Source organism: Zonotrichia leucophrys, chromosome 13, assembly GCF_028769735.1.
Source record: "Zonotrichia leucophrys gambelii isolate GWCS_2022_RI chromosome 13, RI_Zleu_2.0, whole genome shotgun sequence".
Classification (NCBI taxonomy): Eukaryota; Metazoa; Chordata; class Aves; order Passeriformes; family Passerellidae; genus Zonotrichia; species Zonotrichia leucophrys.
The window spans coordinates 11,616,315-11,628,458 of NC_088183.1; the positions used below are offsets into that span (position 1 = coordinate 11,616,315).

At 37.1% G+C, this 12,144-nt stretch overlaps 1 protein-coding gene and 1 long non-coding RNA gene across 4 annotated transcripts in view; one reads left to right on the forward strand and one right to left on the reverse strand.

Moving 5' to 3' along the window:
• GABRG2 (gamma-aminobutyric acid type A receptor subunit gamma2) overlaps nucleotides 1–12,144 on the forward strand; it is a 60,768-nt gene that overhangs the window by 17,800 nt on the left and 30,824 nt on the right. For both annotated transcript variants that reach the window (XM_064724725.1, XM_064724726.1), the window contains exons 2-4: nucleotides 6,965–7,113; nucleotides 8,713–8,780; nucleotides 9,533–9,753. In XM_064724725.1, the coding sequence (XP_064580795.1) occupies nucleotides 6,965–7,113; nucleotides 8,713–8,780; nucleotides 9,533–9,753 (438 nt within the window). The remainder of the gene's footprint in view (nucleotides 1–6,964; nucleotides 7,114–8,712; nucleotides 8,781–9,532; nucleotides 9,754–12,144) is intronic.
• LOC135453545 (uncharacterized) overlaps nucleotides 1–12,144 on the reverse strand; it is an 89,203-nt gene that overhangs the window by 6,016 nt on the left and 71,043 nt on the right. Inside the window, exons 5-6 of one of the 2 annotated variants that reach the window (XR_010441887.1) lie at nucleotides 12,030–12,133; nucleotides 10,900–11,922 (exon numbers count right to left, since the gene is read on the reverse strand). This is a non-coding gene — a long non-coding RNA (uncharacterized LOC135453545). Of the gene's footprint in view, nucleotides 1–10,899; nucleotides 11,923–12,029; nucleotides 12,134–12,144 lie in introns of those variants that run through there. The other variant, XR_010441886.1, reaches the window with a different exon arrangement.

Genomic DNA, 12,144 nt, shown 5'->3' on the forward strand with positions numbered 1-12,144 from the left:
CACTGCTCTCTGTTTCTGGTAATTTTTGTGACAACTGGCTGTGAGCCCATATTGTTGCAACTAGAAATATTGTAAAAGGGACAATAACCCTCATGGTCACTCACGACTTGAATCCAATCAGTTGTGCAATGCAAGAATTGCACTACAATTTTTCAGCACAGTGAGCTAGAAAACACTGTAAACACTGCAAAGCAGAAGGTTTATTGTTAGCACTCTCAATAAATGCACTCCAAAGGGCTTTTTTAAAAAGTGTTTTCATGAACTTACAGAAATGAAACAAAACATAAACCAAGTTAAATTTTTCATTTTAAACCTTTCCATATAAACACTTGCTGCAGCCAAATTCAGCTGAATCTGAAAATATGGAAAATAGATGTTGTAACAACAGTTACAAATAGCTAAAACTTTTTACATCTTAAGTGCAGTGATTAATGTGAGTGCATGCCTTGGGCAAGAGATGAAAGGACTGGAAGCTAAACCAGTCTGCCATGATTGACAGTTTTATAGACATTGATACAAAACCACCACTGCCTTGTAATATTTTAGAAATTTGTGAAGAGGTTTCAGAACTGGCCTGCTTTACTCAAAATGGTTGAGAAGCACTAGTGAGGTTCTGGGAGATGCTGAATGATTACAGGAAAGCTTGTAAAAATCCACAGCATGATCCATAGGTGCTGTGCTGCCAGGTATCATCTCTTCAGGGGAACAGAGTGCAAATGCTCACAGGAATCCAGACAGCCTTTAAATCTCAGGGCAGGCACAGTTTACAGAGATGACTGATTGCTGGCAGTTTGGGGCCTTCATGTTCAGTAAAGATGATGAGAAGTCATTGCTGGGAGCATTCATTTGTGCTCCTCTAGTAATTTCTGTCTCTTAAAAAAAACATTTTGAGACTTGTGTGCTCAGTCCCATAATCTAAGCATTTCAGTTGTACCTATTTCTTTATGAGAACTGTAATATTCTTTTAATAATTATTTTCATATGTGCTTCAGCCCCTCTATGACTTAGGGACGACAGAAAAATTTAGCTTTGCTTTGTTTTAAATAATCATTTCATGCCAAGATTTTAACTACGTTACATAATCTGAGTAGTACATGGAATGATAGCTGCACAGAAGCAGTGTCTAGGAAATAAGCTATCTTCTACAGGTGACCTACCTAAAATCCACCCCACCCAAACCACTGAATAGAAGTAAAAATAATTTTCTTTCCTCCTGTGAAATTCCTCAGCCTCCCTTACTACATGACTACAACAAATGGCCAAAATACAGCTTATGCACCCTTGTAGCCTTTGCTGAAAACTCTATGAATCCAGGATTTTAGCCTCTTCTGGAACATCATAGCTTCATCCAGAACTGCAGTTGCAGCAGCATCACAAAATCTAGGGAAAGGGAGTAGGACTGCAAGACAGTTTCTCAGTGATTTCTTAGCCCAAATTTTTCATCTTCATTTTCTGTTATGGAGCTTCTGATAACTGACTGGATCTTCTCCTGTCTAAGAAAAGCATCTGAGTTTCCATCTTTGATGTAGGAAATCATTTGGGAAGAGATTCATCTTTGTATTACATGATTTGCCCTCCTAATAAAATTGAAGGCTGGATATTTGTGATGAACATTTAGTAGTAAAAGAGAAGATAAGTGCCATTTTTATGGCAAGAACAGAAACTTAGTCCTGCACATTGCCTTGGGATTTAAACACCACAAATGGACAGAACAGAAACACAAACAGAACAAGAGAATCCGTGGCACAACTTTGTGAAAACATTTTCTGCTTCAATCAAGATTCCTTTACTTAAAATGTGAGTCAGCAAGGGAGAATTTGGACACAGTTAGATTTCCAGAGACATTGCATTCTCTTCCACATCTGCAATCTCCGCATTCTAAAACATCACATCCGCACACAACATCACTGTACCCACAGTGGAACCTGGAATTCATCTTGCCTTCCCACTGAGCCTGTCACCACCATGAATAATGTATGACCTAGAGATTAAGGTAATTTTTTATGCACATCAGAGAATGAATTGAACTTGAATTTTCATTAAATTAAACAGTGCTAGTTGAACAGTTAGGTGAACTGGCAAGCCTTGTTTCAGTTCTTCCCTGAGAGGCAGAAAACATTGGTGTTTTCAATGGAAAACTCACCAGTTTATGTTCAAGTAGTTTATTAAATCTTGGCTGAAAACTCTACAGCAGACTTAGTATAAATGATGAAATTGCCCAGATTTTTTGATAAATAAATTTTTAATTAGATCTAAATTATTTAGTCATTGGCTATTCACTACTGCTACAGGTCTTTCCCTTTAAGCACTAAGTGGCTACTCTGATTCTGCTTGTAAACAACAATGCAATATTAGCAATTAATTAGGTGAGGTTTCACAACAAAATTCTTGGTTATAGTTAAAATTAATTTTGTATATTCAGAAAAATTAGAAGACAGAAAATTAGTTTTGTATATTCAGAAAATTAATTTTGTATATTCAGAACAATTAGAAGACAGGAAATTTGTGAAAATCATGTATTTTATTAGGAAATAACATCTTATTTCAAAGTGATATCCTTTGAGAGTTACAGCTCACTACTTAAATAGGATGTGCCCAATCTGTCCCCCATTTTAGACTGTAAAATTATTTCTGCTGTCTGTGATATTAAATAATGCATGGCCTATCTCTACCAACACGTGGTAGTGTCTTCCCAAGAACCATTACATATGGTTCCCATTAGAGTGTCTCTGGTATAAAGATGACAGCAGAGATGATCCAAAGTTATAGTGTTGATTTTATGTTAGTAATTAATTAAAACACAGTAGTTTTGAAATGGGTAACCTATGCTTTAGATTAAATTTTTGAACTAAAGATTTAAGCCAAAAGACTTGAAGGCATAATAATGTAAGACAGTTATATACTATTAATATAATTTTTTGTTAAGTTTTACTAAACTGAAGATTATGTTTACATAGGCATCAAACTAACTTCCAGGGAAATGAAAGCACAAAAGAAAAGAAATCATGCTGAATCTAATTTAAAAAAAATAAAAAGATTCCCAAAGTATAATATGGACTTCAATGTCTTTGGGCTGCTAAGAGAATGGTGTATCAGCATATTAATGAAACATTTAAGTAATGGGTTTGACCATGTCTTCTGAAGAAGGATCAATAAAGAAGATGAAAAAAAAATGTTTTCCTAATGTATCAATGATTTCCCAGCAGAGATACCATTTTCTACAATCTTAATGCATTTCGATATAGAAATAATGCCTTTAGTGCTAAGGAGCCCATAAAGGAAGCTTTAACAATGGAAGTGAGCATCATTTCATGAATTCTTTTTCCCTTGCTTGGTGACCCCAGCTCCACCTGCAGTGGGTACCTCTGCCCACAGGGATTACACTTGCACCAAAAATGATTAAATGTTTCCCAGTGAGTATTGAAAAGACATGTATGGATCAAATACACTGGCAAAGATCTGAAGAATAAATTCCTGAACACTTAGTTTGCATCAACCTCAGTTTGTGCTAGAGTTACTCCTCACCAATGAGCACTCAAAAGACTTTTATAAATGTTACAAACTAAGCAACAACTTCAATGCAGGATAAGGATTTGTATGTGTTTGTTTTAGGAAGGAAGATAAAAACTGTTAGTTTAGCCCCTGACATGGTAAAAATCTCATTGGCAAAATGGGATTTTTTATATAATTGCAGAATGAGAAACCATTTTATAGATCTTTGCATATATTATTAAGAAAATCAGATCTAAATTAATAAAGGCTTATTAGCACCAGTAATTTCTGCCCTCTTCCTGCTTTTTGAAGCTATATTTCAAATAAATTGAGACATACAAATATCCCCCTGAATTTTAAACACTTGTGGTTACACATATACATATCTATATTTGTAAGTGATCACCACCAGAGCCACCACATGCAGACTCAGCTGGCAAACTGAGAAGGGATTGGACCAGATGACCTCCAAAGGTGCCTTCAACTTTAATTACTCTGCGGCCTCAAGTTTCAAGTCTGGGTTCTAACCTTCCTAAGTAATCTCTTTTCCATCAAGGAAATTTATGGATTTATGGATTTAGGTAAAGCAATGTTGCAGACATCTTGCAGTGCCATTAATATCACTGGGAATATCTCAAATGGTGAGATTTTGTATCAGTACTGAAAAGTTAACCTTCAGAAAATTAAAGTTTAATCTTCAAATAGGTAAATGTGTTTCTCTTCATATCTATATTATTAGATTTGAAAATTTATAGCAGTCAGAAAAATAGATTTCAATATGCATTTGTGTATAATCTAGGCTTTAACAAATTTGGGTTGGACATTAAAAGCACTTGCAAAATTTCAGCCATATAATCAGAAGGACTGAAAAATCTTAAGGAGATGAAAAGGGCTTTGTCATTATAATTTTCATTGTATTAATGGCATTGTATGGCTAAAGCTCTGCTCATATGGATAGAGAAGCATCTCTGATATTTCTGGCTGGAAAGAAGGTTTACACAGAAAATTGCATACCCATACTCACTTCTGATCCTTGTGGAATTCTCATAAAAGCTGGAATTCAGTAGCATTTTCCCCCAGCTACATTGGCTGTGTTTTCCCTCCCCTGTCTCACACTAATTTCATAAAGTATTTGCTGGTTTTGGAGATGTGGATTGCCAAAATGGCTTGAGATGAGAGATGAGCAAACAAACAGCTGTTTCTGTCATACAAATAATTCCCAAGAAGGAACAGAAGTTTCAGTTCCTGTGGGCTGCTGTTCAATTAGGTTGTTCTAGATCTGAGAAAATTTCTAGCCAAACACACCTCTAATCTTGCACTGTCAATGGACCAGACTCTGCTACTCCGCTGGTTTGAGTTTTGAAGCTTTCTCATTGCACTGACATTCAGTAACATATTGCCTTTGTGAAAGAATGCATTTGATTTATTTTTCGTTTCCATTCACAAAAACATATTCTTTTGAGAGAATGGTAGTTTAATTGGTTATAAAACAGGAATAAGGTTGTTATAAATAAAGTTATTTTTCTTCATTCACTTTGCATAGTTTGAAAACATATAATCTAGTGCCTTCTGTTTTCAAAGACTTTATTTAGAAGTATTTCCTTTCCTCCAGGAGAGAAAATTTGGCTTCAATTATGTTTCCCTGAATTACAATTAGATCTTTGAACTCCAGACAAGTGAATAATAAAAAAAAAATCCTCCCAATTTAATTAAATTGGCCTGTTTGTCAGTACCAGCAGAATACTATGGACCATATTGCCAATTAAAACTTTGCTTTTGATTCCTAATAAAACACTGCAAGTCCAGGCTTGTGCAGCCAGAATGAAGAGGCTGCATTGCCAATTGTTGATCTGGGAATCCCCCAGGCTGCCATGGCTGGTGCAGTGTGGGTGAGGTGCTGCCTGGAGGCTCAGTCAGTGCCTGGTGCCCAGCACACCTAACAAAGGTGGAGATGAGATTCATTAGCAGCTTCCAGCTCAACTCACAGCAAGCCCAGCTCTCTCTCCATACTCACACTGCTATTTGCTACAGCCCTGTGTAATCTCAGGCTGCTTCAAATGTCCCTGAGACCTCAGCACCTGCTGGGAGGCAGCATCCCACACTGAGAGGCAGAAAGAGCTGCAGCTCTCGCTGTCAGGCTGTGCCCAGGGCAAGAAAGAACCCAAAGCCTCTTTGCTAGTGAGATTGTGTTTGTGCAGGTGATTTAGAGCTCCCAAACACCAACACTGGAAAGGCTCTGGGCCGCTCTGGGTGCTACAAGGTGGATGCATCAGGAAATGTAGGAGCACTACAGGGAAGAGCAGGCACAACCTCAGCTGAGCAAAGATTGCTGTTAACAAAATGGTGCCCTCAGGCTCTGGGAGGAGTGGTCCCTTCCCTACTGCAACATGGCCAGCTGGGCCTCTTTCAATCTTGTGTGCCATGCAGAAGATCCAGCCCCCATGAGAATCTGCTTCTCCCTGCTCTTTCCCACTCCAGATTCTAGCTGCAACTGGAAAATAATTATTTTTCTGCTTTTCACCCTATCACTCTATACACTGGCTTAAGACATTTGTAGTATCATTAAGATATTCCATATCTAGCCAGAAGTGTTTAAACTTTGTCACAGAAGCAGGGCAGGGAAGAAGGGCACTGGCATATTATGCAAAAAACCATAGAGTTGCCTAGCACTGTTCAGCTGATTACCACTAAGATTCTGAAATGAAAATATCTGATTATGTCATATTCTAAAGTAGTTTCTAGAACTGGAGGCACTGATTTTGGGAAAACAAAACATCCATTAAGACTAGTCTACACATTTCTGACTCTGAACTTGCTTTTTTTACTGTACTAAGCAGGTTGAATTAGAACTGCTGTCATAGTTCTGAGGAGCAGAAAAAGCCCAGCAGACAAACTTTTCACCCTCTGTGGATTCTGGTTAGCAAAAGGGAAAAGGAAAACCCTTGGCAAAAATTTGTGCTCAACTTTCCAAATGCACAATAAACTCAAGTTCATCGGAGTGGAGAAAAGCTGCAGGAAAAGTTTGTCTGAATAAATATAATTATTGGTCTTGTCAGTAATGTGTTTCATCAAATCATTCTGTCCAACAGAAGTAAAGCAACAACAATGTGTATATAATAAGTGATATTTTGGTGGAGAGTTGCATAAGCTAAGTGACAGATTTGTTTCATAACAGGTCCCACCTGAGTCAATGAGAGAAAAAATAGCCATGACAAAGGTGATAAGCACTGATGTTCCTCTGAACAGACAATGTGATCTCAACCGTACTAAAAGGAAATGATAAAATGAACTGTAACCTCAACTGTTATCTGGCATCTTTATTGAGAGTCTAATTTTGAAAAGGAGACATTTTTAAAATGTTTTTACAGTATTATTAAAATCTTAAATGTGTCTGTGTTGTCTTCCAAAGAAATTACCTTCAAATTTGTATCTCTCAAGGCTTTTCTTCTTTTCATTTTCGTCTCTTTAATAGCTCCACACAAAAGGGAGATGATGATTATGAAGACTACACTACAAATAAGACTTGGGTTTTGACTCCCAAAGTCCATGAGAGCGATGTGACTCTTATTTTAAATGGTTTGCTGGAAGGATATGACAACAAATTGAGACCTGACATAGGAGGTACGTTGGTTTTGGTTTTAGATCACTGTTGATTAAGCAGTGAAGAGAAAGAATTTTCATGTCATATTATGCTACTCAGGAAGCAGAATCAATTCAAAGTAGTTACAAGACTAAAATGCAATGCAGAAAAACATCAGAGGCATGTAAATTAGTAATGATTTTGGAAGCTGACATAAATTAAGATGGCTGAATCTATCCTAAGTCATCTAATAAGAGTGTTATAATTTGCTGAATCAGGCAGCTTGTGATGATTTACCTGCATATCATGTTCAGAATTAAACTTCTGGGGAAAGAAAATCAAATTTTTTATTTTTTTTTGTACCTAAGAGATTCTGTCAGAGAACCACAAATAATACAATGGAAAGAAAGGCCAAAAAGAGGCTAATACAGCCTAATCCTTTTATGATGTGATGGATACAGAGCCTCCAACAGCAGCAGGCTTGCACAGATTGATGCAGCCTGGGCAGGAGGTGACAGAATTGGGCACAGAGGAGGAGGTTCACAAAAGATAACTGCAGTCAAGCAAAGCCAGTCTGCCCAGATGGTTCCCACAGCCAATGTAGGTAAATAGAGCCAAGCCTGCACTCAGAATGGAACTCTTATTTGACTCAATCACCTTTTGGAGGGACCTTCCTCTCCACTGATTACTGGGGTAACCCAAAGGAAAAAATCTCCCTGAATTGCTGGAAGTCAGTTTGAGAAGCCCCATGAGAGCATAGAGCAGGCAGACAAAACCTCTGCAGAAGAGGATACAGCAGTAAGAAGATTATAGAAAAAGGCACAGAATTCATGGATGAGGTAGACAGAGGAAAGCAGAGAGCAGCAAGGTTAATGAAGGAAGCTAACAAGTTTATAGTGGCTTGTAAACTAAGGAATTTTTCACAGTGAAGGATAACATGAGTCTTTAACTTTCAGTGTATGTATACAGTGTAAATTAGCAAAAGAATTTGTCTTCACATAAACCAAGACTTTAGAAACAGAAAATAAGTAAAGCATTCCTAAAATCATCTGGGATAAAAACAACCATGCTGTAGCCAAGATATATAAGAATAATAAAGCTGAAATGGAGTGATTTCAAAAGAAATTAACACAACAGTTCTTAATTTCTGCCTTAGAGCCTTATGTATTTTGGCTTTGGTCTCACAAAATTGTTACTTATCTACAGCCACCTATGCAGGCCACAGCAGTCATGTTGCATTTGGCATTACAATGTAAAACAAGTGATGAAAGCATCATAAGATAAATAAGTTTGCTTTTGTTGATAGCGTTTTGTTTTGATGCTCTGCTGTGACCTGAGACAAAATGCAGACTCTCTCAGTCAGATGAGCCTCTCTAGGCTATGAGCACTGGTTTCAGTGTTTGTTCTCATAGCATAAGGGAATTGGTTTTGATAGAATAAATTATAAAAGAATTTGTCCAAAGCATCTCCAACTAATTTAGAACTGAAGACATGGTTGCAAATTTGTATTTAGTTTATATGTACATTTAAATGTGAGGCAACCACAGGGGAGAGATGCCATAGTAACATGCTTCTGCTTGACTTTCATGTAGTTGATTTTGACCTTCATTGGTTACTGATTCTTGTTGTTTCTCTTGCAGTTAAACCGACAATAATTCACACTGACATGTACGTAAATAGCATTGGCCCCGTGAATGCTATCAATATGGTAGGTAAAGGATTGCCCATTTGCCTTGTTACAGTCTCCATCATTTTGACATTACAAAGCTTCCATTAGTTCTTAATGTTGTGTCATACCTATTTTATTTTTTAAATCTCATTTTAATTATGGATGGGAGGACTTGATGTGCCATAAATCTGTACAAGTCAGAAAACTGAGCTATAAGCTGTAAATGCAAAAATAATTGTTTTAACCTATCCTCACATTTTTATGTGCTCTGCTTTCAAATGCTTTGCAACAGTTTAACTCCAGAAAAACCAATCTTCCAGATTGCTACAAAATTAGGAAAACCATTAATGAGTGATATTACCACTCTTGCCACCATGAGATAATAAGTAAAAGGCCTAGAACTTCTGCGGGACTTCACCATTTCTGAGATCAACCAGGGGGCACGGGCAATTAGTTGGCTCAAGCTTTTACTGTTCTAGGTCCAAAGAAATAATAATTGTTCTCTGACCTGAGCAGGTGTGGGCTGAGATGTGGGGACACAGAATTAGAAAGGTGCATATAACACTCACTTTCACCTTAGTTTTACCCTCAATGGTAAAATAATAAATTGTTCTAAAACAATCTTTGGTAAAACATGCCTCAAAACTTCCCCAAAAGAAATTGGTTTTATCAGTTCTAGTACCACCTTCTGTAGCTCCAGTTTTTTCATATGAAATTAGGGAAAGCATATCAGGAGTTATGTGGAATGCTGAGTGCTATGTTTTCATCAGTATTTCTGGTTAACACAACAGGAATATACAATTGATATATTTTTCGCCCAAACGTGGTATGACAGACGTCTGAAATTCAACAGCACTATAAAAGTGCTCAGATTAAACAGCAACATGGTTGGGAAGATCTGGATACCAGACACGTTTTTCCGAAATTCCAAGAAGGCTGATGCTCACTGGATAACAACTCCTAATAGGATGCTCAGGATCTGGAATGATGGCAGAGTCTTGTACACACTGAGGTATTTACACCTAACTTTAATTTCATTTTCTCTAAGGAAAGCCAAAGAGAAAAATCCTGCCAATTCAGGTCATTTTGACATTAACCTGAAGGGAAAAAATATTGGGTTTTCCTATATATTTATGCAAACAACCCTGGAAAAGGGAAGAATTTAGAAGATATCAATTGTATGAAATTTATTTTATATTGGCACGATAAGAAGTTTTATTTCTTCTTATAGATTGTACTGCCTTGCTCCACAGTAATCACCTTCCTATATTAACATTAACATAGACATTTTAATAACAATTAGTCTTCATTTTCAGGTATGTTCTATTGTTTACCTTTGGTTTGGTCCCTTCTGCTTTTTGGTTGTTTTAAACTGATAAATGTGAAATATCCTTGAATTAAGTAGATGGTATAAAAGGAGCTACTACTTACATCAAAGGCCTCTTATTCTGAATTGATTACAATCTAATCAGATGAAACTCCACCCTGAAAAAGCAATTTATTCCTCAAATATCTTAGACAAATAAGATTGCCATCCCAGCATTGAGTACTTAACTCAAGCCTATGGATATGCCCCATTCCACCAAAATTTTCATGGAACTGAACTTGATGTACTCAACCTGTACAGATTCCTCAGTCATGTGCATAGTTTTTAAGACAAAGTACCTTTTCAATAATTATGTGGATGCCATAGGTAACAACTCAAATATCATATTCCAAATTATCATCATATACTTTGTAAATGTGAAAATCCTGTGGGAGTGTTTTTTATACTTTTTCTTACATGTGATATAATATTTGGGTTTATGTAAAATATAGATAAACATAGCACTGTTTCAAGAGAATTTATAATTTAAAATGAGATTATACAATCAAAGATGATAGACATAAGCATATCAGATGATAGACATCTGAGCTTTAGACTACATTTTGTCAAAGTTTTATTTTGCTTTTACTTTCTTGTAGCCAAAAATAAAGCTTTGAAGAAAAGTACACTCAATTTTACTGAGTAGATGTGAAGCTTTGGTTAACACAACCTTTTAATGTTGCAACTGTCTGAATTATAAAAGAGTTTTATTTCATAGCTACTTTACATTTATTGCATATTAGAATAATAAGAATTGAAATCCAATGCAAATCAAAGTTAATCTGATAAAGATGAGCCTAGATCAGCTTTCTAAATGTTAAATTTGGACTAGGCTAGACTACTGTCTGCTTGGGTTTTTTTATCGTTCTCTTCAAATTCCTTGGTTTCTCTCACTAGAAAGAGATGTATCTGGTAGCACTTGCAAACAGGTATCCGCTATGAATGTACATTTAGTTGTGCTGGTGAGTCACAGCAAGCACCAAGGATTCAACCACAGTTAACCCAGAAATGAAATGTGATAGTATCACACAGCTGGGATTCTGTCCTCAAGAGGGATCCAGAAGGGCTGGCTGAGTTTTCTCAGTCACCTCCCCCAGGTTTTAGAACCACCTGCCCAGCAAGAAACCAAGTATCTATGGTACTGGAGATGATGAAAATGAGAAGAGGAAGAGAAACAGGGAAATTAGATTGCTTCCCAAGTCCCTAACACAGAAAGGTTGTCTTTGGACTCCACCATTAACTTGGTGGTCCCAGCACTCCTCTGCATCCCACAGGATGAGACTCAGGGTCATTTGCCCATAACACCTTCATTCAGGAACATGGAAACAAACCAGGATTCATCCTTTGGACACCCCAGAATCAGCAAAGACCAGAAATCTGCAGCTTTCCTAGAGACACCTTGTGGAACAAACATTTTTACCCCACCCTTTTCATTTTCCTTGTATCACCCCACCTCTTCTCTCTCTTGCAAAGTCCAAGTATCCTGCAGCTCATGGCTGGGCTGGGAGTGAGTGAAAAATGGTGGAAGTTTTATCAGGAACACCAGAGGGTACATTGCATCTTACTTGGGATTTCTTAGAGCAATTGTTTTTACCTGAGCTTAGTACCTACACTACCTGAGTTATCATGGAGACTCTCCTAATATTCAGTGGAGACAAACACCTTTTGGTACATTTTTCTTCTGATTAAATTTGAATGTCTTATTTTGGAGTGAGAGGAAGTGTATCCTCAGAATGCCTCTGCACTAGCTGTGAAGGGAGTCTGGATGGCTGTCTTGGATGCAGATGTCTAAATTTGGACTCCCATCCATCATTTCTGAAATAGAATCTTTGTCACATAAAATACATTTTCCTAATGCTTTATGGCATGTTGTGACACAAAGATTTGTCACTGCTCATGAGATGACCTGTATATCTACCTACCTATGGATTTGTCAGTCATGAGTAATGCTGCCATTTCAGATGCACAGGAACAGAACTTTAATACCTTCTTCCATTACACAGTCCAGAAAGTAGATGATCAGGGTCTATGGAACCA